The 22,128-nt window shown below is 39.1% G+C and overlaps 1 protein-coding gene across 1 annotated transcript in view; it reads right to left on the bottom strand.

The window, feature by feature from the left end:
• Positions 1 to 22,128, bottom strand: part of WWTR1 (WW domain containing transcription regulator 1) — a 70,291-nt gene that overhangs the window by 8,436 nt on the left and 39,727 nt on the right. The window contains exon 3 of the mRNA XM_048059429.2: positions 3,884 to 4,083. Coding sequence (XP_047915386.1) covers positions 3,884 to 4,083 — 200 coding nt within the window. The remainder of the gene's footprint in view (positions 1 to 3,883; positions 4,084 to 22,128) is intronic.

Genomic DNA, 22,128 nt, shown 5'->3' with positions numbered 1-22,128 from the left:
GTGCACTTATAGTCAGCATTCTTCCCTTAGATAGGTCACACTAAAAAAGCAAAAACAGTAGCGAAGGGTCCAGCTCCAGAGTGATTTGCTACATTCTTCTCAGATGCCAGGGTTCACTGCTATTCAGGCTAATGGCAGGAAGTGTACAAAGTTCTGTTGCAAAGGATAGATTTTACATCTTACCTTCCTTGAGCAGCAAATATGTTGCCTCCAAGAATCTAAACCAGTTCTGAAAATTTTAGTAATGCAAAGTGATACTGTCCTGCTTTATATAATGTGTATCTTAAACAAAGAGCATCGGTGCAGGGTGCTACACCGCATAATAAGTTGAAGACTTCATTAAGCACAGCACAGCTGCATAATGTTGTGCATGTATTAGTTTCAAAGTAAAACAGTCAGCAGGGCAGGGAAACCAGCCCTTGTGTTAATGGTTCAACAGTTCTGAAGCTTAATTTGCTCTTGCCCTGGAGCAAAAACAGGGCCAAAGAAAGTAGAAATAGCTGGCTGCATTATTAGCATGATGACAATATGACTAAACTCAGAGCAGATTAGGCCCACTCTCTTCCCACGGCCAGTACTATTATGTTCTGAGCTCTTGATAGTAAAGAATGTATGCGCAAGACTTGGGATTACTGATCAGGTCAGAGAACACCACCTTGAATGTAGTTACTCTGCACACACAGGTGATATAATATAATGCAGTTCCAAGAAATTAAGGTAAATGGAAATTGAACATGGGCACAAGACATTGGTGTCGGCACAGTTTTTAGACTCAGGTCTGAACCATAAAAGTCAAATTCAGCCCTGAGACAAGTAGATAAAAAATTTCAGAGCCATTAATGGACTTGTATCTGCCTTTCACATGCCTCTTCAGCAAGAGCACTGAGCACACGCTTAACTTTGAGCACGTACAAATATTCACCAAAGATGCTGGGAATAATCACATGCAAAAATAGGTGTTTCCTCAGGATTTATAAAAGGAACATAATTTTATTTATTTTCTTTTTTTTCTTATTTTCAAATGCAGTTAGATAGTGCTGTATGGATTCAAAAGCTATAAATGAATTTTTGTTAATTTTGTTAAAGAGAATTTCTTTAAGTTCTTATACATACATTTAGAGGAAGAAGGTAAAAGTAAAAATATAAATGTTGCAAATATATTTTTGTAAACTGTTTTTACAAATATTCTCACTAAAATTTTTGCAATTCTGACTTTTTTTTTCTTTCCCTTTTTTTTTTTTTCAGAGAGGAAACCAAAACACTGGTCACTAATTCAAGGTTTTCATGACTGCTGCTTCTAAAATAAAACAAATTATTTGTGAGTATATTTCCCTTTTGATAAATCTGCTCTGATCATCCAGATCTCTATTTCACACCCACAAAGTGGGTATGTCCCCCTTTCTTTGCTACCCTACAGTGCCTTCTAGAGGTCATTTAGATGTTCCAGTTTGTTTTCAACACTGATATATTTTTTCTCACTCATTCTCCTCCAACTTGTCAGAAAAAGAGTGAGCATCACTCTTCACTTACTTGTGGCTACCCATCCTTTACACAGACTCTGCTACTCTCCCTTAAAGGTCATCTAAGTGTGAGGATTTTTCTTACGTTTCTTTTTGCATTTTACAGAAGTCACTAGCATTTCCAAAAATTACAGCAACTTAAGGTACTCTAACACATCAGAAAAGTTCAACCTATTGGCATCTTTAACCTGGTCACAAACATGCTTTTACCTGCTGCCAAGACCGGTCACACTGTATTTGTAAATACAGTATAAACAACTGTTACCCTGAAATGACCCAAAGGCAAAAGAGCTGCAGACATGAAATAGTAATTCCACAGAATTATTAATTTCATAGACGCTGTCACTAAGGACGGGTGACCAGGAAGGAATACAGAGACTTTGTCCAAGCATGTAAATAGGACATCAGGAAAGCTAAAACCCAGTTAGAATTGAATCTGTCCAGGGATGTAAAAGACAACAAAGAAGGGCTTTACATATGTGACAAAAGGAAGACCAAAGGAAATACGGGCCCACTGCTGAATTAAACTGGCCACCCAGTTACAGAGGACCTGAGTAAAGTGAGCTACTGAACGCCTTCTTCGGCTCAGTCATTACCAGAATGACTGGCCTTCAGGAATCCCAGGTCCCGGAGACCAGGCGAAAAGACTGAAGCAAGGCAGATGTACCCTTGGTGGAAGAGGACCAGGTCAGGGAATATTTATGCACGCTGGACATACTAAGTCCATGGGCCCTGAGAGGATGTAGCCATGAGTGTTGAGGGAGCTGGCAGATGTCATTGTGAGGCCACTCTTGATAAGCTTTGATCAAACATGGTGACTGGGAGAAGTGGCTAAAGACTGGAGGAAAGCAAATGTCTCTCCTAACATCAACAAGAGCAAGAAGGACCCAGGAAACTACAGACTGGTCAGCCTTGCCTTGATCGTTGAGAAGATGACGGAGCAGCTAATCCTGGATAACATTTCCAGGCACAAGAAAATCATCAGGAGTTGTCAGCATGGATTCCCCAAGAGGGTTATGCTTGACCAACTTGATAAACAACTATGATTATGTGACTGGCATGGGAGAGAAGGCGAGAACAGTGAATATTGTATACCTAGGCTTCAGGAAGGCTTTTGACACTGTCCCCTATATTTTCCTCACAGAGAGGCTGTTAATGTGTGGGCTGGATGAGGTCAGGTTTGAAAACTACCTGAATGGCTGAGCCCAGAGAGTGGTGACCAGTGGCATGATGTCTAGTCAGAGGCCAATTTGTGATTCTGTAATTTTGTGAAAGTCACCATTTTCAAAGCTACTTGGACCTGTAATTGTAGCATTTACAAGGTCACTGGCCATAATGGTGATATCCTTGATAAAATTTACTTAGTTCACATTGTTCCTAATGGAAACAGGTTATTTATTTTCTCTAAGGAAGCTGATTAATATACTGTGCAAAGCACAATATCATCAGTAGTGTGCTCCCTAGCAGAAAAAAAAAACACACTGTTTATTTCCTTAAGGCAGTGTGAAGGAAACTACCTATCTATTTTATACAATATGAGTCATTATACAGAGCTAAAACTTATGAAATAGAAAAATAAACAAAACATCTACTGAAACACATCTCTGAAAAGTCTGCAAAATTGAGGTACTCATGTAATATATGAATGTGCTTTTATTTCAATTAAAGGTAATGGTTGCAAATTATAAAACTGGGATCAGATTCAAGAACAATCCCCTATGTTCTGCCTTATCTTCAATGAAGCATGAACATGGTATTTTACGGAAATCAAAGCAGACTGAGAAATAATCAGTGATAGTTGCTCTAGATTTATAAACAGCCGTTAAACAGAATTTGGTCTTTACATTGCTATCACAGTGAGTAAGAAACAGTTCAGGTCTGTGACTTGAGTCTCTTTCCTTATACTTCATTTTCCGAGAACTGCTATATGACTATATTCTTCACAGAGAGGGTGGTTGCACACTGGAACAGGCTCCCCAGGGAAGTGGTCACTGCACCGAGCCTGTCTGAATTTAAGAAGAGATTGGACTGTGCACTTAGTCACATGGTCTGAACTTTTGGGTAGACCTGTGCGGTATCAAGAGTTGGACTTGATGATCCTTAAGGGTCCCTTCCAACTCAGGATATTCTATGATTCTATGATTCTATGACATTTTGTGCTCTGCTCAATGCTCGTTGAGAGAAAAAATGAAATGTTCTCTGTTCATAAAGACTCTATTTATATTAGTTTTCTGGTTATCCTTACCTAAAGCAACGTTTAACCTCGACATAAATTAACAATGCTACTAATTGTACCCAGTAAAAATTTGGATGCATCGAACCAAAAGCTCTTGAACAGAATAGAAGTGTATCCTTGGTGTTACCTGTCGCAGTAACTCCTCCTGACGCATTCTAATTCGCTCCCTCTCCATTTGGATTCTCTGGAGCCTCAACTTCTGCTGCTGCTGCTGCTGTGTGGTCAGTGCATTGGGCATGTTCAACAGCCCTGGCTGTGGGGTCTGGGGAGGACGACTTTGCTGTGAGATGGCTGTGCTGGGTGTTATTTGGTGCTGGTGATTCATAACTGTAGAAAAGAAAAGAAATCAGGTCTGATTAAGAACGATTATACTTTAAGGTAACAGAATGCCTAGGACACATGTTGCTCATCTACAGTGAGTATAGCATTATTAGAATTATTTATTTCTAATGACTGAGAGAACTACTCTACCTGGCAAGATCTGATACTAGTAATTGCTTAATAAATAATCTGAAATATTTTATATGTGTATAGAACATAAATACTTATGATACAACAAGTATTTAAAGTCATCTTTTGAGTAATCTGATCCAGTGGAAGTTGTCCCTGCTCATGGAAGGGAGGTTAGAACTGGGCAATCGTTAAGGTCCCTTTTAACTCAAACTATTCTATGATTCTATGATCCTGGTATGTTCAAATATTTACCTAATGATAGGTAGTAAATGATATGCAAACTTTTTAATTGAAAACTTCTCTATAAATGTGTGCCTATAACATGCAGTGAGCTAGCTACATGTTTTTGGTAATCATGCCACAAAGCCAAAATAATCAACTGGCACTTTCAACAGGAGTTATCACTTGTCCATGGAAACAGAAACACCCCATCTCTCTAGAGATGTTTCCCTATTTGTGGTGGAAAAAAACAGGAGGAAAATGAGACAAAGCAGGGTAGCTGCACAGCCTCTTTTGTATCTCCATTTTATTGATAGTACGTGACAATGGATAGTATTGGTAGAAAGAAAAGCAAGTTACTCTAAGAGTTACGTTTGATTGCACCTCCATTTTATTTTTGAGTAAAATACATCAGTTCTCAGCAATGCAATACCTTCTGTGAACCATAGAATGAACAGTTCTTCTTTTCCTCCTCCACATTTCCAGTAAAAAATACATACAGTGCCCAAAGCCAGTCTGGATAACAAGTGGTAGCCACATACTGCATTAAAATTGACATTTTTGCAAGGATTCTTTCACTAGTGAGGCAATAGTATAATTAACAAAGCTCTTCTCTTTTAACAAGAACATCCCAGATACTAAAATACTTCCTAAAAAAGGTACAATGTCTTTCCTTCCAAAGGACTATGATTTGTATCTTCCTTTTTGTCTTTCACTCATTGCTCTTACCATATGAAAACAGAAATCTCAACTCAGTTCTCTGCTTCTCAGACCTGGATATTTATGTTGTGCACATCACTGACCTTGAAGGATACGGTACAGCAAGCCCTCTTGAAAGTGTGCATTGAAAGAAACGGGTTGATGATTTTAAAGCCTGGATCAAATATATGATACCCATACAATGCAAAATGTTGATCCTAAGTCACCCTGCTAGTCCCAAGTTAAAAATTAAAAAAAAAAAAAAGAAACAAAAAAAAAGAGAGAAGTTGACTTCTTGCTAATCAGCTTTTTGCCAAATCGGGTGTTGTTTGTTTTTCTGCAATTGGAATAAAGCAGGTACACAGGCACTGGGCCAGCATAAACTTTGCCTTGCTTCATTTGACAAATTTATTGACGTGCTCACATAGATCTGAACTGAGTTTTAACTTCTGGGTGATCCAGCATCACATAGGTCCAGCACTATGGAACCACTTGGGAGTGCAGCTGCATGATATTTTAGCTTCAGAAGCAAATTCAGCTCAAGAAATAATCCAAGCTAAAAGCAGCTCTGCCGCAATATAACCTTCTTACTGATTCAATGTATGTGTGGCCCACAAACAGCTGCATCCACACAAATGACATCACGCTTCCACATGAAACCTGCTATCTGCTATCTGCAACTGCTATCACCTCTTGCACATTCAGCTGCTTCCTCCTCCCCTTGTTATCCTTTTTCTGGGCTGGCAAAAGCATTTTTGTGGCCACACAGCAAAATAGAATTTGCTTGGAGACAAAAAGAATGTATTTTCTGGCTAAATCAGTTCCTAGCAAAAGTCACTGGGTAGTCACGAAAATGCTTATGCTCAACCAACGTAAGAGTGCAGGTGGCAAAAATAAGATGGTCACAGGGAAGAGGGACAACTGACAGAGCCAGCACTGATTAGTAACTTTTCTGTGGCAAAACCCCCCAAAGGCTAGCACACTGCAGCACTGAGAGGAAAAGGTAGGAATGAAAGCTGGATGCAGGAATCAAACCACTTTTGTAATGGGAAAACAATACATGGAAGCACACTTTGAGACATAATGGGTTTAGTCTTATTCTCATTAAAATAAATAAGAAATATTGTGAGTAGAATTATATAAATTATGTCAGTGTAAATCTGGTGTTAAATTTCCAGTACCATAAGCACTTAGGGATTTAACTCTTCTTGCATGCATAAGCATGTGTTTAAATTTTTGGCATGTCAATGGTTGAGTGACAGGACAACCATGCTCAGAATCCAGGCTGGCTGATGGAGAATCACAATGTAGTAAGTTCTCCATAAGAAAACTGTTTCCATCTAAGTAGTACATACAAATGATAGAATCATGCAAAATTAAGTAAAGATTAATAGCCTGTATGGTGTGTCAGAGCTAGAGCCTGAGTTGTCATGGCTACTTGTCTTGGCTATCTGATGTCTTTGCTGCAACCCTAACTCTTAGAGTAACTTATTTTTCTTTCAACCAATACTATCCATTGTCATATACTATCAAGGAATTACAGGAAGTTTAGTACAATGAATAAAGCATTCCCACACTTGACATTAGGAGTGTAGAAATTAAATTACACTGAATTGTCTACAAGTTAAGTATGCCATTAAGTGTGTGATCATATTTCTAAGAAACAACAAAAATCCATTCTACTTCCAAGAAAAGGGACTTACATCATCTGTGTTTGATAAAGCTACAGCTATGGGAGTTTTTTAGAAGTTTCAGTACAGGAGATATATAGAAGGCAAAGGACTAGGTAGGAGCGATCCTCAGCCAACTCCACCACCTGCATTATTTGGCAATGCTCCTGTTTCTGTCAGTGCCTTTCTTCTCAAAGGTTTGTAGGTCTAAGAACTCTGGACATAGGTCCAGAGAGAAACAGCTCTGTTCAAAACTGCCACTAATTGGAATGACTTCTAAAAAGCCATTGAGTTGAGTAATAGGGACAAATTCACCAGATGTCATTTGAACCTGCTGACACTGCATTTTTCTGCAGCATATGCTGCTTCAAGAAAAAAGGGGATTCAGGTAACTCTTCGTTCACTTTCAATACCAGACACCTACCTTAGCAGCAGACGAAACCTTATGAATAGACTCAGAAACAGCAAGTATAGAGAAGTCATGTGTCTGTGCTTTCAAATGAGTACAGATAGTTTTGTCGAGGTATCTCCTAAACTACATGTATGACAAAGTCTATCTTAAAATGTAGCATTAAATTGATACAGTGATAAAATCACTTTTCTTTTTGTTTTTTCAAAACCAGTTAATAAATGCACGGATGTTAAGGCCCAGGTTTTGATCTTATTAGCCACATAACAGCACTGTGCCACTTGAATTATTCTTGAGTGCATCACGATCATGTTCCATAGGCAAATTTAGGACCCAGGTGGTCTACTTTTGCAAAGACAGATCTAGTTTGTGTGTGTGTGCATGGACACATAATGCAAATTAATCTAACCTAGTTCAAAACAAATATTAACTGGAAATAAAAATAGTGTAAAACTGAAACTGTTATGCAACTCATTATAGAAAAAAAAATGGAACTAAAATCTGGGACATTCCGCAACACTCTCCACAGCAACTGCTTCATTCAGCTGTTCTAAAAATATATCTGAAGGGTCAAAATGTTACTTGTACAGTAATAAAACAGCTGAGTCTGGGAATGAACTGATGTGTAATTAAATAACAGCAGGTTTGCAAGTGTTCTGCTTCAGTTCAACTGAAAGGCAATATACATTGTTATGAACAAGCCTTTAATGTGTTAGGTTTTAGAGCTTTTCTATACCAGCAGTTCAAATGCTATGGCATGTGGAATGTGTCTTCTGTAAAACAGCCTGTACAAATGGTCTTCCACACTTCTGGAAAGCACTGCTCATTACCTTCTTGGGGGCTACTGAAGCCTGGGTTATCTGAGATGCAACATACCATCTTCAAGTTGAAGCAATTCCACAGGATAAACCATGAGGGCAAAGCCATGCTGTGCATGGAAGTTGAAGAGCTTGCTCCCATCCTTCTCTGTCAACAGCCTTTGGTCATAAACTCCATATAGTTTGTGGACTGGCAAATGCCCAGCAGGCAGCAGAAAATCCTTTATATGTGTCATGTGTCCCAACTCACTCAGTTCCTTGCCATACTCCTCACGGTGCAGGAAACCAGTTGATTCACTGTCCTCACACTGGTAGAAATTCTCGAGCTTGAGTTTGTGTGTGAATATGCACACAGGCTTACTTGCATGTGACTGAGGTGTGTGTGACACTAACCAATGATCTCTCCAGAATGTTTGTTCTCCAGAAAGAATGTTTTGCAGAATGTAGTCTTAAGGGTACAGGGTACAAGAAAAAAGTTCAAAAAGCTGTTTCCTGCAGAACAGTCTTGTTGCTGCAATTGTGCTAGACAATACTCTGCAAACATAGATTTTATATATATACATTGATAAAGACTTCACTTTGTACACAGAGCTGAACACAAAAGACAACAATGAGTAAACAGAGAAAAGATGTTATGTTGCTGGGAAAACTGTACAAAAATGACTGGGACAGTATTACTGGGTATAATCTCCAGAAGTAATACAAATGTACTAAATATACTACAGAGATGATAACTTACGGGTAATCTTACATACTGGAAGAGTCCCTGATTCAAGACAGGCAACATTCATTGAAAGCAGGACTGTGGCTCTCACAAAAGACTGCTGACAGAAAACAGCAAAACGTCTTCAAGCACACAGAAAAATTTAACTGAACCATCCAGGAAACTGAACAGAACAGTAGCAGGCAGTAGTGCAGAACAAGTATATTGGCTCCAGCTAAAGGAACTGTGAATTAAGAAAGAGGAAGGCAGTCTGACAACATTGTCCTGTAGGCACTGTGTTAAAAATTCCTATATTGTACACAGCAATCAAAAGACTGAGAAACAGAAACACTTTAAATTTTTTGGTGCCAGAAATACCCTGGGGCATCTCGTTGCGCAAATATAGTGGTTGTTGGAATCAGTCATTTTCAATGGTTTGCTATTGCACAAGCAAGTACAGTACCTCTGATATTAAGCAACCCAAAGACACTCTATGGGCCCCCAATTTACCCAAGACAAAAGTTCTTTTGTTCACAGTGTTAAGAATTACATGCAGCACTGATAACATCCAGATAGGTCAGGAGTGAAATACAGTGAATTTTCAAAGTGCCAACTGTAAGGTTTATTCATGGTGCAGATTTATTTTATTACTTCTGCAGATCTGTACTAGCCATATCTAACAGGCATGGATTACTCCTGTGCTATACCTAGTTTGGGTCTAGAAAGAGCTTTATTACCTGTAGGTGGTGCAAAGCCCACACTAGTAAATCCTTCCAGGGAAAGCATGGAAAGCATGCAGACATATCTAAACTATCTTTGCAATGTGCTTCCAGAATCAGAAGTTCTGGAGAGTATAGCACAGAGATGCCAGTGTGTCCTTCAATGTGATTTCTCCAGAGGCACATAGATGTCATCTGATCCCCAAGTAAAGCCTCCTGGAACCCACAGACTGCAGCGCAGAGCCACCCACTTCATTCTGTGGAAGTGGATTAGCACCAGCTTTGAGAGGACCATAAGAAACCCAGGCTAGATCTTCATACAATTTCAGATTTGTGGTTCTCTACATGATGCTCCTAAGTTAAAGATAGCTATACTACATGAATGCAGACAGGCTTGTGCTGAAAACTGCAGCTTCCTACATCAGCAGCCATTATCTGTAAGAAATTCTGACGTGAGAAAATCAGAAGACCTAAAGAAACATCCAGGTCAAAGAACATAAATGAAGTTTACCAGTAAGTGATCTTTCCAGGTTCCCTGCAAACTCAGTGGTAGCTGGAATACTCAAGATAAATGATGCACAGAAAGGAAATGCCATCATGTTACAGACAAATCCAGAGGCAACAGAGAGAGGCACTGGCAGTACTAATGCAAGACTTCCAGCTCTCTTAGTCTTCCTAAATGAACTAACAGCCCAGAAATCCTGCAGTTTGGCAGAGCAGTTAAAGCTACTGAATGATCCATCAGAAAACCTAATGCAGTAGTGCTGTTCAAGCTGCAAACAATACCATTTGCCACTGGAGTTTTCACAGATGAAGAAAGGGTAAAAGGACTTCTTGGTGGACTGAACAATTCCATTACACAAATAGTTGGATACAAAACTTTGAGATGGTTGGCAGAAATGTGCATATGCTGCACATTGCATCTGAGTACATGGGACAAATCCAACCATTTGGAGTTTACTGGGCAGGGGTTGTTCAATGTGTTCTGAATGTGCACTAAAGCCATCAACGGCTTTGAAAATCACAGTCACCCTCCTATGGTGGGTTGGCCACCCCCAGACAGCAACTAAACACCCACCCTGTCACACACTCAATCCCCAGCGCCACACAGCAGGGTGGGGGAGAGGATTGGAAGAATGAAAGCATGAAAAAATTGTGCATTGAGATAAAGACAGTTTAGTAAGTGAAGCAAAGCTGTGCACGCAAGCAAAGCATAATAAAGAATTTATTCAGTATTTCTCATTGGCAGGCAGTTTAGCCACTTTCTAAAAAGGAGGGCCTCAGCGCTTGCACAGGTTACTTGGGAAGACAAATGCCACAACCATTAATGTCCCCCCCTTCCTCCTCCTTTCCTTAGCATTTTATTGCTGAGCACAAGGCCACAGAGTATGGAATGTCCCTTTGATCAGTTCAGGCCAGCAGAGTCCCCTCCCAGCTTCTGGTGCATCCCAGCCTGCTGGTGGTGGGGCAGCTGTGTGTGGTGGTGGGAAATAGAGTGGGGGTAAGAAGAAAGCCTCCATCCACACTGTGCAAGCTCTGCTCGGCAACAGCCAAAACACTGCTCTGTTATCAGCACTCACTGTTCTGGTCAGGAATCCAAAACACAGCACCATACCTGCTGCTATGAAATTAATTCCGTCCCAGCCAAACACAGTACAAAAGTACAGCAAATGCACAGCACTTGCATAAGACACTAAATGTTTCTGTCAAGTGCTGGACTTTCAGTTCAGGTGCGGTATAGCTGGCCTGGTGTAGTCTGCAGTACCTTCCAGTCAGGATGCTGGAACTCATAATTCAAAACAAAAATAAAAAATCTTTAAGCTCTACCCAAACCATGTCTGGATAAAAAAGGAAGCCACATCTAGAGACAACTGGACATACTGCAGCTCCACTGAGCTAGCTTCTTCACCGGAGATGAGGTTGCAGATATTGTCTAATACCTCAAACTTTCTGACTGCACACAGTGACCATGGCAAGACAAATCTGGGCATAAACCAAAATAAACTAGCAAGTGATTTGCGTTTTGCTACATATGAAAAATTACCACCCCAAACTAATCTTCTTCGTTACAGAAAACATCTTTATACATTGTAAAGCTAAACAATCTGATTGTACTAGTCCTGTGCATGCTTCTCAACATTTTATGACAAAAAATATGACTGCCTCCTTTCACTGTGGAAAAAAAAAACTATGGAAGCTCTGAAATGATACATTTAATATGGTTGAACCTTCTGCAGAATAAATTAAAACCAAGATTCAGTTTTGCTGGAAACCCTTTCTGTGACCTGTTTTGTGTTGAGCACCATCACGTATTTTTACCTGATCTATGCTTGCAAAAAATGACACTGAGGTTTACAAATCCATGCAAATTAAAACACTGCCCTAGACAGGGCAATTCCAAAAGTCTCAACAGACTATTTGATTCTTGCTATTATTACCCCATAGTTTGTACAGTAATTGATAATTAAGCATGCTTTCATATGTAATTACTTACATCCTTCTAGACATTTTCTTTACAGAATCAATACCAATAAAATCTGTGGTCACATTTATCTACCATACAATTGTGGCAACGCTTATGATCACTTACAAATACTTCCCTCTCTTTTTCCTCTACAGCTTCCCTTCCCTCCCCTCTTCCCTGCCTCATATTTCCTGTTCATAACACTATTATGTAACACCAGGTAGATCTTATCCCGCAAAGCTATCTACTTGGGCAAAAACCACCATCTAGACAGAACTCCAGTCTCTTCAAAAGATGTGTGGAAAAGTATGATCACATATTACAAGACCAAGAGTTCCCACTGCTTTCAAATTCTTACTGTATGAGTTATTCAAACAACAAGAAAGAAAAATATTTTTGGAGAAGACAATAAGTTGCTTTTCTGAAAGGTAAGCGACAATGATACCCATAGGCATAACAAAAAATTATAGTACCTGAAAATATCTCCAGGCACGTTTGGTATGTCTTATATTGGCTAGATTTAAAATTAATAGTGAATCTGTAAATATAGGAGTTGGAATAAAAAGAATCTCAACAATGGAAAAACCACCCCTGGGTGGTATATATGCAAGCTTATTTTGAGAAAAGTCTTTTACTTCACTGCTTTTCCTGGAACTAGCCCAAACTGTTACTGATTCTCTTTTACCATTCTCAACTGAATTCCTGTACTGAAAAGTCCAGTAACACTTTTTTGTACGAAGCTGATAACTCTTTGTCAATGAAGGTTTGAATGAGCCCAGCCGAGTCAAAGGAAGGTCCTGTGCCAACTGCTGTGAGCAATGTAACAGTACAACAACATTCTACAAATCTCTGTTCCATATGATATAATCATATGCCACATTTTTGTGCTACTTACTTGGCTTTATTACTGACTGCTATGTCATATTTGAATTCTGAATTTATATTAGAACGTTATGAGGAACATAACACAGTTTGAGTTAAAAAAGAAAAACTTGCAGTTTAAGCTCGAACTAGGTTGCCCAATATGAATACCAATTTCAGTTCAATGACACATCTAATAAATAAGCAATGCCTTAACAGCTCTTTTCAGCCTGTGTTTTGGGGAGCCTTAGAACTTCTGGACTGATTCTGAGAGGTCCAAGGATAACTAACGTCTTCTGAAAGCTTAAATTCCCTAGGCAGGGTTTGCTATTCCCACTGGAAGATTTCTAAGGTTCTGCAAACAAACAAAAAATTTAAGAAGATCAATTCTACCACCATATGGCAAAGGAGATTGGATATAATATAGCAGATGAAAAGTAGTCACCCTTCTAGCAGACTGATTTAAGGTGCCTTTGAATTCAGTTCTCTTGGGAGAAACAAATTTGTTTTGTAATATGAAATAAGTCTCTTCATTAAACAGCTGTTACACAACTTTCTAGCTCAAATGAAAGTGAATAAAAATGTAGCGCTAAGTTCCAAACCTGGAGTATTTGGCCACAGTCTCACTGCAGTCCATGGATTTATGAAGACTTATTTCACATCTCAATTAGTCCTATGCAATTTTCTTTTTCCAGTTAGATGGAAAATGAAAAAATTCTTTTATTGGTTTTATTTGTTTTTAAATTAATAATGATACTCTAGCGAATCAGGTTTTCTGACATTGTGTGAGACCTTTCTGTTATATACTAAGTTCTGGGTACATACTAGGCAAGGATTATTTTGTGGGCAAGACAATTTGCAAGTCACAGAAGCCAAAACATGCAAGCATAAATTGTTTCTGACACATGCGTTGAACTGATTGTAACAACTTTTATTATTTTAGTGTCAAAAGTGTCTCGATGCAATTCTGGATCTTTTTCTCTACTCTGTTTATGGGCAGTCCAGAGACTAATTCATATGAGCTGGCCAGTGCCAGGTGTCATTCACACAACACAGTTTGATTAAAACCACATGTCTATAGAAGTGAAAAAAATAAAAGAAAAAAGAAAGAACCCAGCCATATTACAATTTTGACTTAGTCACGATATTGTGAGGAAAAAAAGACTAGGCTCCCCTCCTCTTCTCTCTCTCTTTCTGCCAACAAAGAACTGCTTGTTTCACTTATTTCCCAGAAACAGCATTAGCCTTCCAACAAGGTCAGCAAAAAATGCTGCTTTTCAGTTCTAGTGCATTTTGTTCCAAAAATCTGTAAAGTATTAAACCAAAAAGTTGTACTAAGTAGTTGTACTTTCTCTATGGACCCAGTACATAAAGAGTCTTTTATTCAGATTTCTGGGCAGAAAATAGCTATGCAGAAATTTCTCACAGTTTGAACCATTATGTTCATTTCTATGATATGTACATGTAACTATTTTTTCCTGTCTTCAGTGCATCAAGATTTAAAAAATAAAAAAAATGCAGGTGCAGCATCAAAGCTATGATTTAGCAGGAAATTATTTCGAAGTTTACAGATTTACTCTGTAGGAACTTAGGTACTTCCTTTTAAATAACCTAAGAAATAACAACAAATAACAGTGGGGAATGCTTGACTGGGGAAGACAGCATTAATGTTAATGACCAATTACTGATAACCTTTATTATTTAAAATACGTATTAAATTATTTTTTTTGCTTGCAATTGTTTCATGAAATCTTTAGCTTTTACATTCCATCTAGTTTTCAACTGTGAAGATGACACTCCAGTCTCGCACTAGCACATGTTTAGATTATTATTAACCCTGAAGGGAAATGCTTACAACAACAGGAACTTCTTGATGTTGAAATTAAAAATTGCTAGATTTTGAAAAAAATACCAACATCTCTTAAACACATCAACTTTTAACATTTCAGATTTACTAGACAGTTGGCTGCTGGTGTAAAGGTCTGTATTTGTGTAATATGCAGGAAAGGTTTATCTCACAGGGGCAAATGGGTTCTGGGACAGGAATTAGCAGGGCTCATTTGGAGAGCTTTAAACCAGATTCGAATACGGACAGGGTTGTAGCTGGGCCTGCACCAGTGGGGCAGTGCTGTAGCACTGAGGAAGACCGTGAGGTCTTAGAGACCATGACGTCTTATGACCATGAGGTCCCTAGGGTGAAATCATCGTGCTCAGCTCACTCCCTGAAGTGTCTGTACACCAATGCACGCAGTATTGGGAATAGGCAGGAGAAGTTAGAAATCCGTGTTCGGTCAGGAGATCGTGATCTGGTGGCAATTACAAAGGTGACAATTACATGGTGGGACAGCTCACATCACTGGAATGTTGTCATAGATGGGTATGTCCTGCTCAGGAAAGACAGGCCAGCAAGGTGAGGTGGTGGAGTTGCTCTTTATGTGAGTGAGTACTTGTATTGAGTACTGTCCAGGGCCAGAGGAGGAGTGAGTTGAGAGTCTGTGGGTGAGAATTAAGGGACAGGCTGGCATGGGTGATACTGTTACGGGTGTCTATTACAGGCCACCAGATCAGGATGAGGAAGTTGACGAGGCCTTCTACGGGCAGCTGATAGCAGCCTCAAGATTACAGATCCTGGTTATCCTTGGGGATTTCAACTACGCTGACATTTGCTGGAAGGCCTACTCAGCCATCCATCCACAGTCCAGGAGGTTCCTCCAGTGCATTGAGGATAAATTCCTGATGCAAATGGTGGATGTGCCAATTAGGAGAGGAGCACTGCTGGATCTTGTCCTCACTAACAAGGAGGGTCTAGCTGAAGCGGTGAAGGCTGAGGGCAGCCTTGGCTGCAGTGACCATGAGACAGTGGAGTTTGGGATCTCATGTGGTAGGAACAGAATACCAACCAGAATCACAACCCTGGAATTCAGTAGGGTGAACTTTGGCCTTTTCAAGCAATTGCTAGGGGAAATCTCATGGGACAAGGTACTCAATGTATTCATCAACAACTAGATGAGGGAATAGAGTGCACTGTCAGCAAGTTTGCTGATGATACTAAACTGGGAGGAGTGGCTGACACGCCAGAAGGCTGTGCTGCCATCCAGTAAGACCTAGACATGCTGGAGAGTTGGGCGGGGAAAAACTGAATGAAATATAACAAGGGCAAGTGTAGAGTCCTGCACCTGGGCAAGAACAACTCCAGGCACCAGTGTAAGTTGGGGACTGGCCTGTTGGAGAGCTGCATAGGGGAAAGGGACTTGGGGGTCCTGGTGGACAGCTGCATGACCATGAGGCAGCACGGTGCCCTTGTTGCCAAGAAGGCCAATGGCATCCTGGGGTGTATCAGATGGGCTGTGGTTAGTAGGTTGAGAGAGGTTCTCCTCCCCTTCTACTCTGCCCTGGCAAGACCACATCTGGAATATTGCGTCCAGTTCTCGGCCCCTCAGTTCAAGAAGGACAGGGAACTGCCTGAGAGAGTCCAGCACAGAGCCACAAGGATGATTAAGGGAGTGGAGCATCTCGCTTATGAGGAAAGGCTGAAGGAGCTGGGTCTCTAGCTTGGAGGAGACTGAGGGGTGGCCTTATTAATGTTTATTAATATGTAAAGGTGAGTGTCATGACGGAGCCAGGCTCTTCTTGGTAACATCTAATGATAGGACAAGAGGCAGTGGGTGCAAGCTGGGACATAGGAGGTTCCACTTAAATATGAGAAGAAACTTTTTCACGGTGAGGATGACAAAACACTGGAACAGACTGCCCAGGGGGGTTGTGGAGTCTCCTTCTCTGGAGACATTCAAAACCCACCTGGACACGTTCCTGTGTGACCTGATCATTGGTGTTCCTGCTCCAGCAGGGGTATTGGACTGGGCGATCTTTCAAGGTCCCTTCCAATCCCTAACATTCTGTGATTCTGTGTCATACACACATCTGGATTGAATTTACCTGATACTGAAATTAATTTCTGTTAATCTCTATAGCTGCTAGCCTCTGTCTTTAAAACACATGCAAATTCTTAATTTGAAATCAATAAATTGTTGGTTTTAATTATAAATAACAACAAAGAAAATTCTTTCCCAGAGCTGCGTTGTAAAACTGACATTCCCACAGAATGTACTAGTCCCCTACAACAATTCCAGCTCTCCTGTAAGAATTATTTTATTAACCAGAAGCAGGTGCCAAAATTATTCACATTGACCATAACTGGGTTGTGTCAGCTTCTTTCAGGATGTCCAGTAATTAAAAATGACCTGAAACAGGAAGCCTTTCCACCATGTAGGTGGTGTGTGGGTATGGGCTACAGAGGGGGAAAATGTGTTCCTGTCAATGTTACACATTTGTAGCCACATTTCCAGCCGATGCAAACCACGTCTTGCAAAATCTAGACCATTTAATGTATGATAGTTGTCACTAAAATACATACTGTTTTTAAACACCTTAGGGGTTTCCTATCTCCAGATCACTTTGACACAGTAACCAAAACTGTATTTTATCACCTTCAAACAATAGTAGCTACACCTCTTTTATCCTGGCAGGATATGGAAACCTTGCTTCATGTGTTTATTGCTCTTAAACAGGTATACTGCATTGTTTTATTGGTTGGATTTCCTGGCTGACTGAAAAAAAAAAAGAAAGCAGACGCAAAGTGCCATAGAACCTGTTTGTCCAGACCCAGTTAAATTACCTAGAGCAATACAGCTGAAAGCTAAACTTTTTAGATTTGTGGATGAATTTCTAGAACAGAAACAGTTGTCCGTGTGTAAGAGGTTCTCCACATTAAACTCTACTGTGTAATACATAATGGCTTTCACATTACAGAACCAATGTATTTAATAGTTAAAAGTATCCTGTTCATATCACTTGGATCATACCTACTGGTGGATTTTGATCACAGAATCACAGAATGGCTGAGGCTGAAAGGGACTTCTGGAGGTCACCTGGTCCAACCCCCCTGCTCAAGCAGGTACACCTAGAGCAGGTTGCCCAGGACCATGTAGAGTTGATTGACAGAGTAAGCTTCTAAGGTAAGAAGCTTTCCCTTCTTCAGTAGGAAAAAAAAATCAAACAATTCTCCATATGGAGTTTAACACAGTAAGTTAGTATGGTTCATCTCTTAGAATCAATGCATACATTGACCATAAACAGATTAACATTGGGCTTTCCATTGTCTTATGCCTGAAAAGCCTGACCTATTAAATGGAGATAATATTACCAGCTTCTACCACAGATGTGCCATGATGTTTTATTTTTCTTACTCTGTATTTACACATTATATAATCAGGTGAAAGTGCAGGTATCAAGAGCAGACAAAAGTATATATAGTAACCTTCTCCCTCTGCCAGAAATCACTGTCTATTATTATGTACATATTACACATTCTAAAACTCTACCATCTAATGTTGATTAGTCAGCACTCATTTTATTTATGGTGCCAGGCTCCCATCTAATGAAAGCATAAGAACTGCACCAGGAACCTCATATCTGTCACAAAGGTTTTCAAGACCTGACTGCATAAAGTCTTGAGGAGCTTGGTATGACCTCAAAGCTGACTGCTTTGAGCACAAGGTTCAGTTACAGACCTCTCAAGGCCCCTTCCCACCTGAATTATTCTGTGATGGCTAAGGTTTTTAAGTAACAAGGTTTTTAAAGTAACTCACACCTATAAATTCAAGCCAGTTGATACAGAAAACATTACAGAAAACTATTTTTTTGTTGTTGTTTTGTTTGTTTGTTTTCAGAATAACTTGCAAACTGTAAAATTTAAAAGTATTTAAATGAAGACCAGGCTGTTCTCACCAACCAGGCAAAACTACAATGACAAAAGAAATCCCTTTAAAACAGTCTGAAGGCATCAGGTTTAAAATAAAAATGTTTCTGAGTGTTGCGTAATGTAGAATAGAGAAAAACTACAAAACAATCAGAATTTAACTAAAAATAATTGCAAAAGACAAACTTTTATAAGGATCTATTTTTTTCCCTTAAATTTTGCTACACAAAAAAAAACCAACTGTCATCTCTTTTCAGTGACTTTCCAGTGACTGCCATTAAGGCAGACTAGCTTCCTTAGCTCAGACTTAGGCATTTACAGAGAACAGTTTAGTCACTTAAGTGAGGCAGTAGTTTGATCATTAAACTGAGTGCACTACAGCTGCTCTCTGCCTCCTTTCATTTACAGGAAGCCCATGGAGCTTAGTCTCCTAATTCAGGGATCTACATCTGGTGCCAAAAACGAGGGTGCACAAATACTCCTCCTTCCACACAGGGTCTCATTCTACAACACTAATGGAGTTGACTGGTAGTAGGTACGTAATATTTTATCAATCAGTTGAAAAAGGCCATGTTTCAGACTGGGCAGACAACAGATTAATGTGCAGATTCAGAACCAAAGTAAATGGTATTTGTGAAGCACTCATGAAGAAATGAAAAATGCAGTGCTTCTGGTTGTCTTTCGTCAGAAGCTGATCATTTTCCATCTGGCATTCCAACAACAAAATAGTTAAAAGACTGCTGTTAATTTTGCCCTTTCCTTAGAAAAACAACAAAGGTAAAATATTTAAAAAGGTTAGACCGAACAAATCTGAGTATTTACTAACCTGCAACAACATGCTTTCAGAATCTGAGATAAATTTCCCTTTCCATTCAAGAAACTTCACTGAACTTTGTGGTCTTTTGTAAGCAAACACAGAAACCCACCTACCATGTATTATTAGTTTTATGTTAATTTAACGCGATGCATCAAAGAAAGAAATGCCTTCAGATGCCTTTGTTATACAACATTTAAAAAGCAATGCTTTAAATGTTGGTGAGAAAACAAACACTGCTAATGTTATAAGAAAGCCAGTATGTGTAGCTCAAAACAGAAAACATAAATCTGCAGTAAGAAGGTAGAAAAGTACAGCAGATTTTTTAAGGTATGTCTACCAATTTCAGTGAATTTTCACTACAGGTTTCTCTCTGTCTCAAGCATAACCATACTATGATGTGGTATCACTTAGTCACACTGTGCTTTTGTCAGAATGTTTATAAGTGCCTTTGTACACTTCCCAGCAAATATTGCTGAAAGGAGTTTATAAACCAAAGCAACAAGCTGTACAGAACACAAAATATTTTCCATCTCTTTATAAGAAGCATAGCAAGGAAAACACGTGTTAGTAATTGGAAGTGCAGACCATTATGCAGACCTGGAATACTTAGATCCTTTTCTTGTAGGTGGCACATCTTCAAAAGAAAACTTTTTAAATTCCTACAGTACCAAAAAATGTGAAGGCAAAAGACAGATGCATAGACTGCAATTACTAAAAAGTTACAAATTATGTCCAGAAGAGTTTAACTTGTTATCCAGTTTCCATTTTTCCTCTGATGTCTGTAGGATGTTGGCACAAACACTTCTGGCTAGAGGTCTCACCACCAGACCAAAGAATTGCTGCTCAGTTCAGAGTCTGAGCAGACCCAAGAAAACAATTTTAGAAGTTATACTTTTGTATCACAGAAGAGTAGAAAGGTATCCCCGTTCCTTTTGGCCAGGATAATTTCAAAACAGAGATGTTCTACTTTAACACCAGAAACTGCACTCATATGCATTTTAAACGGTCACACGAATAATTGAGAAGCTACTGCATCCTGTACAGATATGTAAGTACTTATAAGTACATACAGAAATTACAAGATTGTGATGATGTATATATGTGTTTATATATATATCCACAATTTCTAAATAAAATCTTTTGCTGTTCTATTTTTTTAAAAAATAGCGTTATACTTGGTGTGTTCAAGCAGGTGGTGGACTGGAAAATCATGCACGGTGATGCTGAATTTAATAACAGGGTGCAGAAAGTGTTACTCTACTGTGTAACCAGTTTTTTGCTTCCAAAGAAGTGCCACAGCATGCCTTTAGAAAGCCATCTGAACACGGTAAAGCTCACCAAAACATGTTGATAAAATATTTTCTTGACTAAATAAATATGGACATTATGGAAATTTCTATATATTTGTAGTGGGAAAATGTTTAATAAATGCGGTTGCAGACCAGAACCACTATGCTAAGCACTGTATGAACACCTAACAACAACAGTACCTTGTCTATAATGTGAAGGATACTGAATAAAATATTGTCTGTAGTTGATGTGACAGATTTTCAAGTCTGTGGAATTGACCCTGTTGGGCATCTGAAGTCCCTTCAAGAACAGACTCTTTATTAGGTATTGGCTTTTATTTCTAACCATTTGTATCCTGAGAAATACCCTCCTCTAAGCTTCAATATGCAAGTATTTCAGTACACAATTTGTCTTTGATTAACCTCACTTCACTTCCATTGATGCATTGGGGGAAAAAGCTTGTTGAACACCGTGCTGATTTATGGGACTTCCTCTATTTCTTCATTATAGTGAACAGATGTCAATGTAAGCTGAGGAGATGGTATGAACAAACAAAAAAACCCCTGTCTTACTCTTACCTCTTGGCCATTTCAAAATCAGGATGGCCAGATCAACATAAAGCAGTTGTGGTTTGAAATAACGTGCAGACCAACTGTTAGTTTTGCCATGTAGTATGACAGCCTACAGTACACCCTAGCCTTTCATTCTTTACTTAGGTTTCTTATGAGGTCCACTCAGTATATTATCTGCTACTATGTACTGACTCACATAGCATAACCAGCAATGCCTTTGTACTGAATATAGACAATCAGGACAGTTGTTGAGAGAAAGTATGAACTAAAATGATCTACTTCAGGGGACAACCTAGATATTTAGTATAAATTCAAGACATAAATAAAATGCATTTTGTATTACTGCTATTGGTGACTATCATCAGCCAAATGTTTTCTCAAGTTTTCTTGGTATACGTGAAGAGACAACCCCAATGAACTGCAAATGAGTAATCATGAAATCATGAGATCCACTTACCAAAATTAACTTGAACAAGAATCAGGTTTGTGTTTTTATGACTGCCTATTTGACCCAGTTTTGTGATCTTGAGCCTGTAAGCTGACCTATCTGTTCCTCATTTTCTTGAGAGCTAGAGAAGTTAAAACTACTGGGCTTTGAACTGCAGAAGCAAAAAATTACAGAAAAAATGTCATTCTTAATTATACATGAAAAAGATTTTCTTCCATTTACATTTTTTCTTTAATATTTTCAGAATTTTCATGGTTTTACTTTCACTAAGGTTTATAACAGGCAACTTCAGATGAACATAAGTTGATGCTTAAAGTTAATCTTGAAGTGCTAAACAGGAACACCAACAAAACCACACAACTTACAAAAGGTTTTCAGTTAATTCTTACTGCAAAATAAACTTCTAGTATTCTGCAAGTAGATTCCATTACAGAACCTAACTACGCAAAACAAACAAACAACAAAAACAGCT

This window comes from Anser cygnoides, chromosome 9, assembly GCF_040182565.1.
Source record: "Anser cygnoides isolate HZ-2024a breed goose chromosome 9, Taihu_goose_T2T_genome, whole genome shotgun sequence".
NCBI lineage: Eukaryota > Metazoa > Chordata > Aves > Anseriformes > Anatidae > Anser > Anser cygnoides.
Note: the sequence above shows the minus strand (reverse complement) of the source record. Positions and strands in the feature narration are given on the sequence as shown.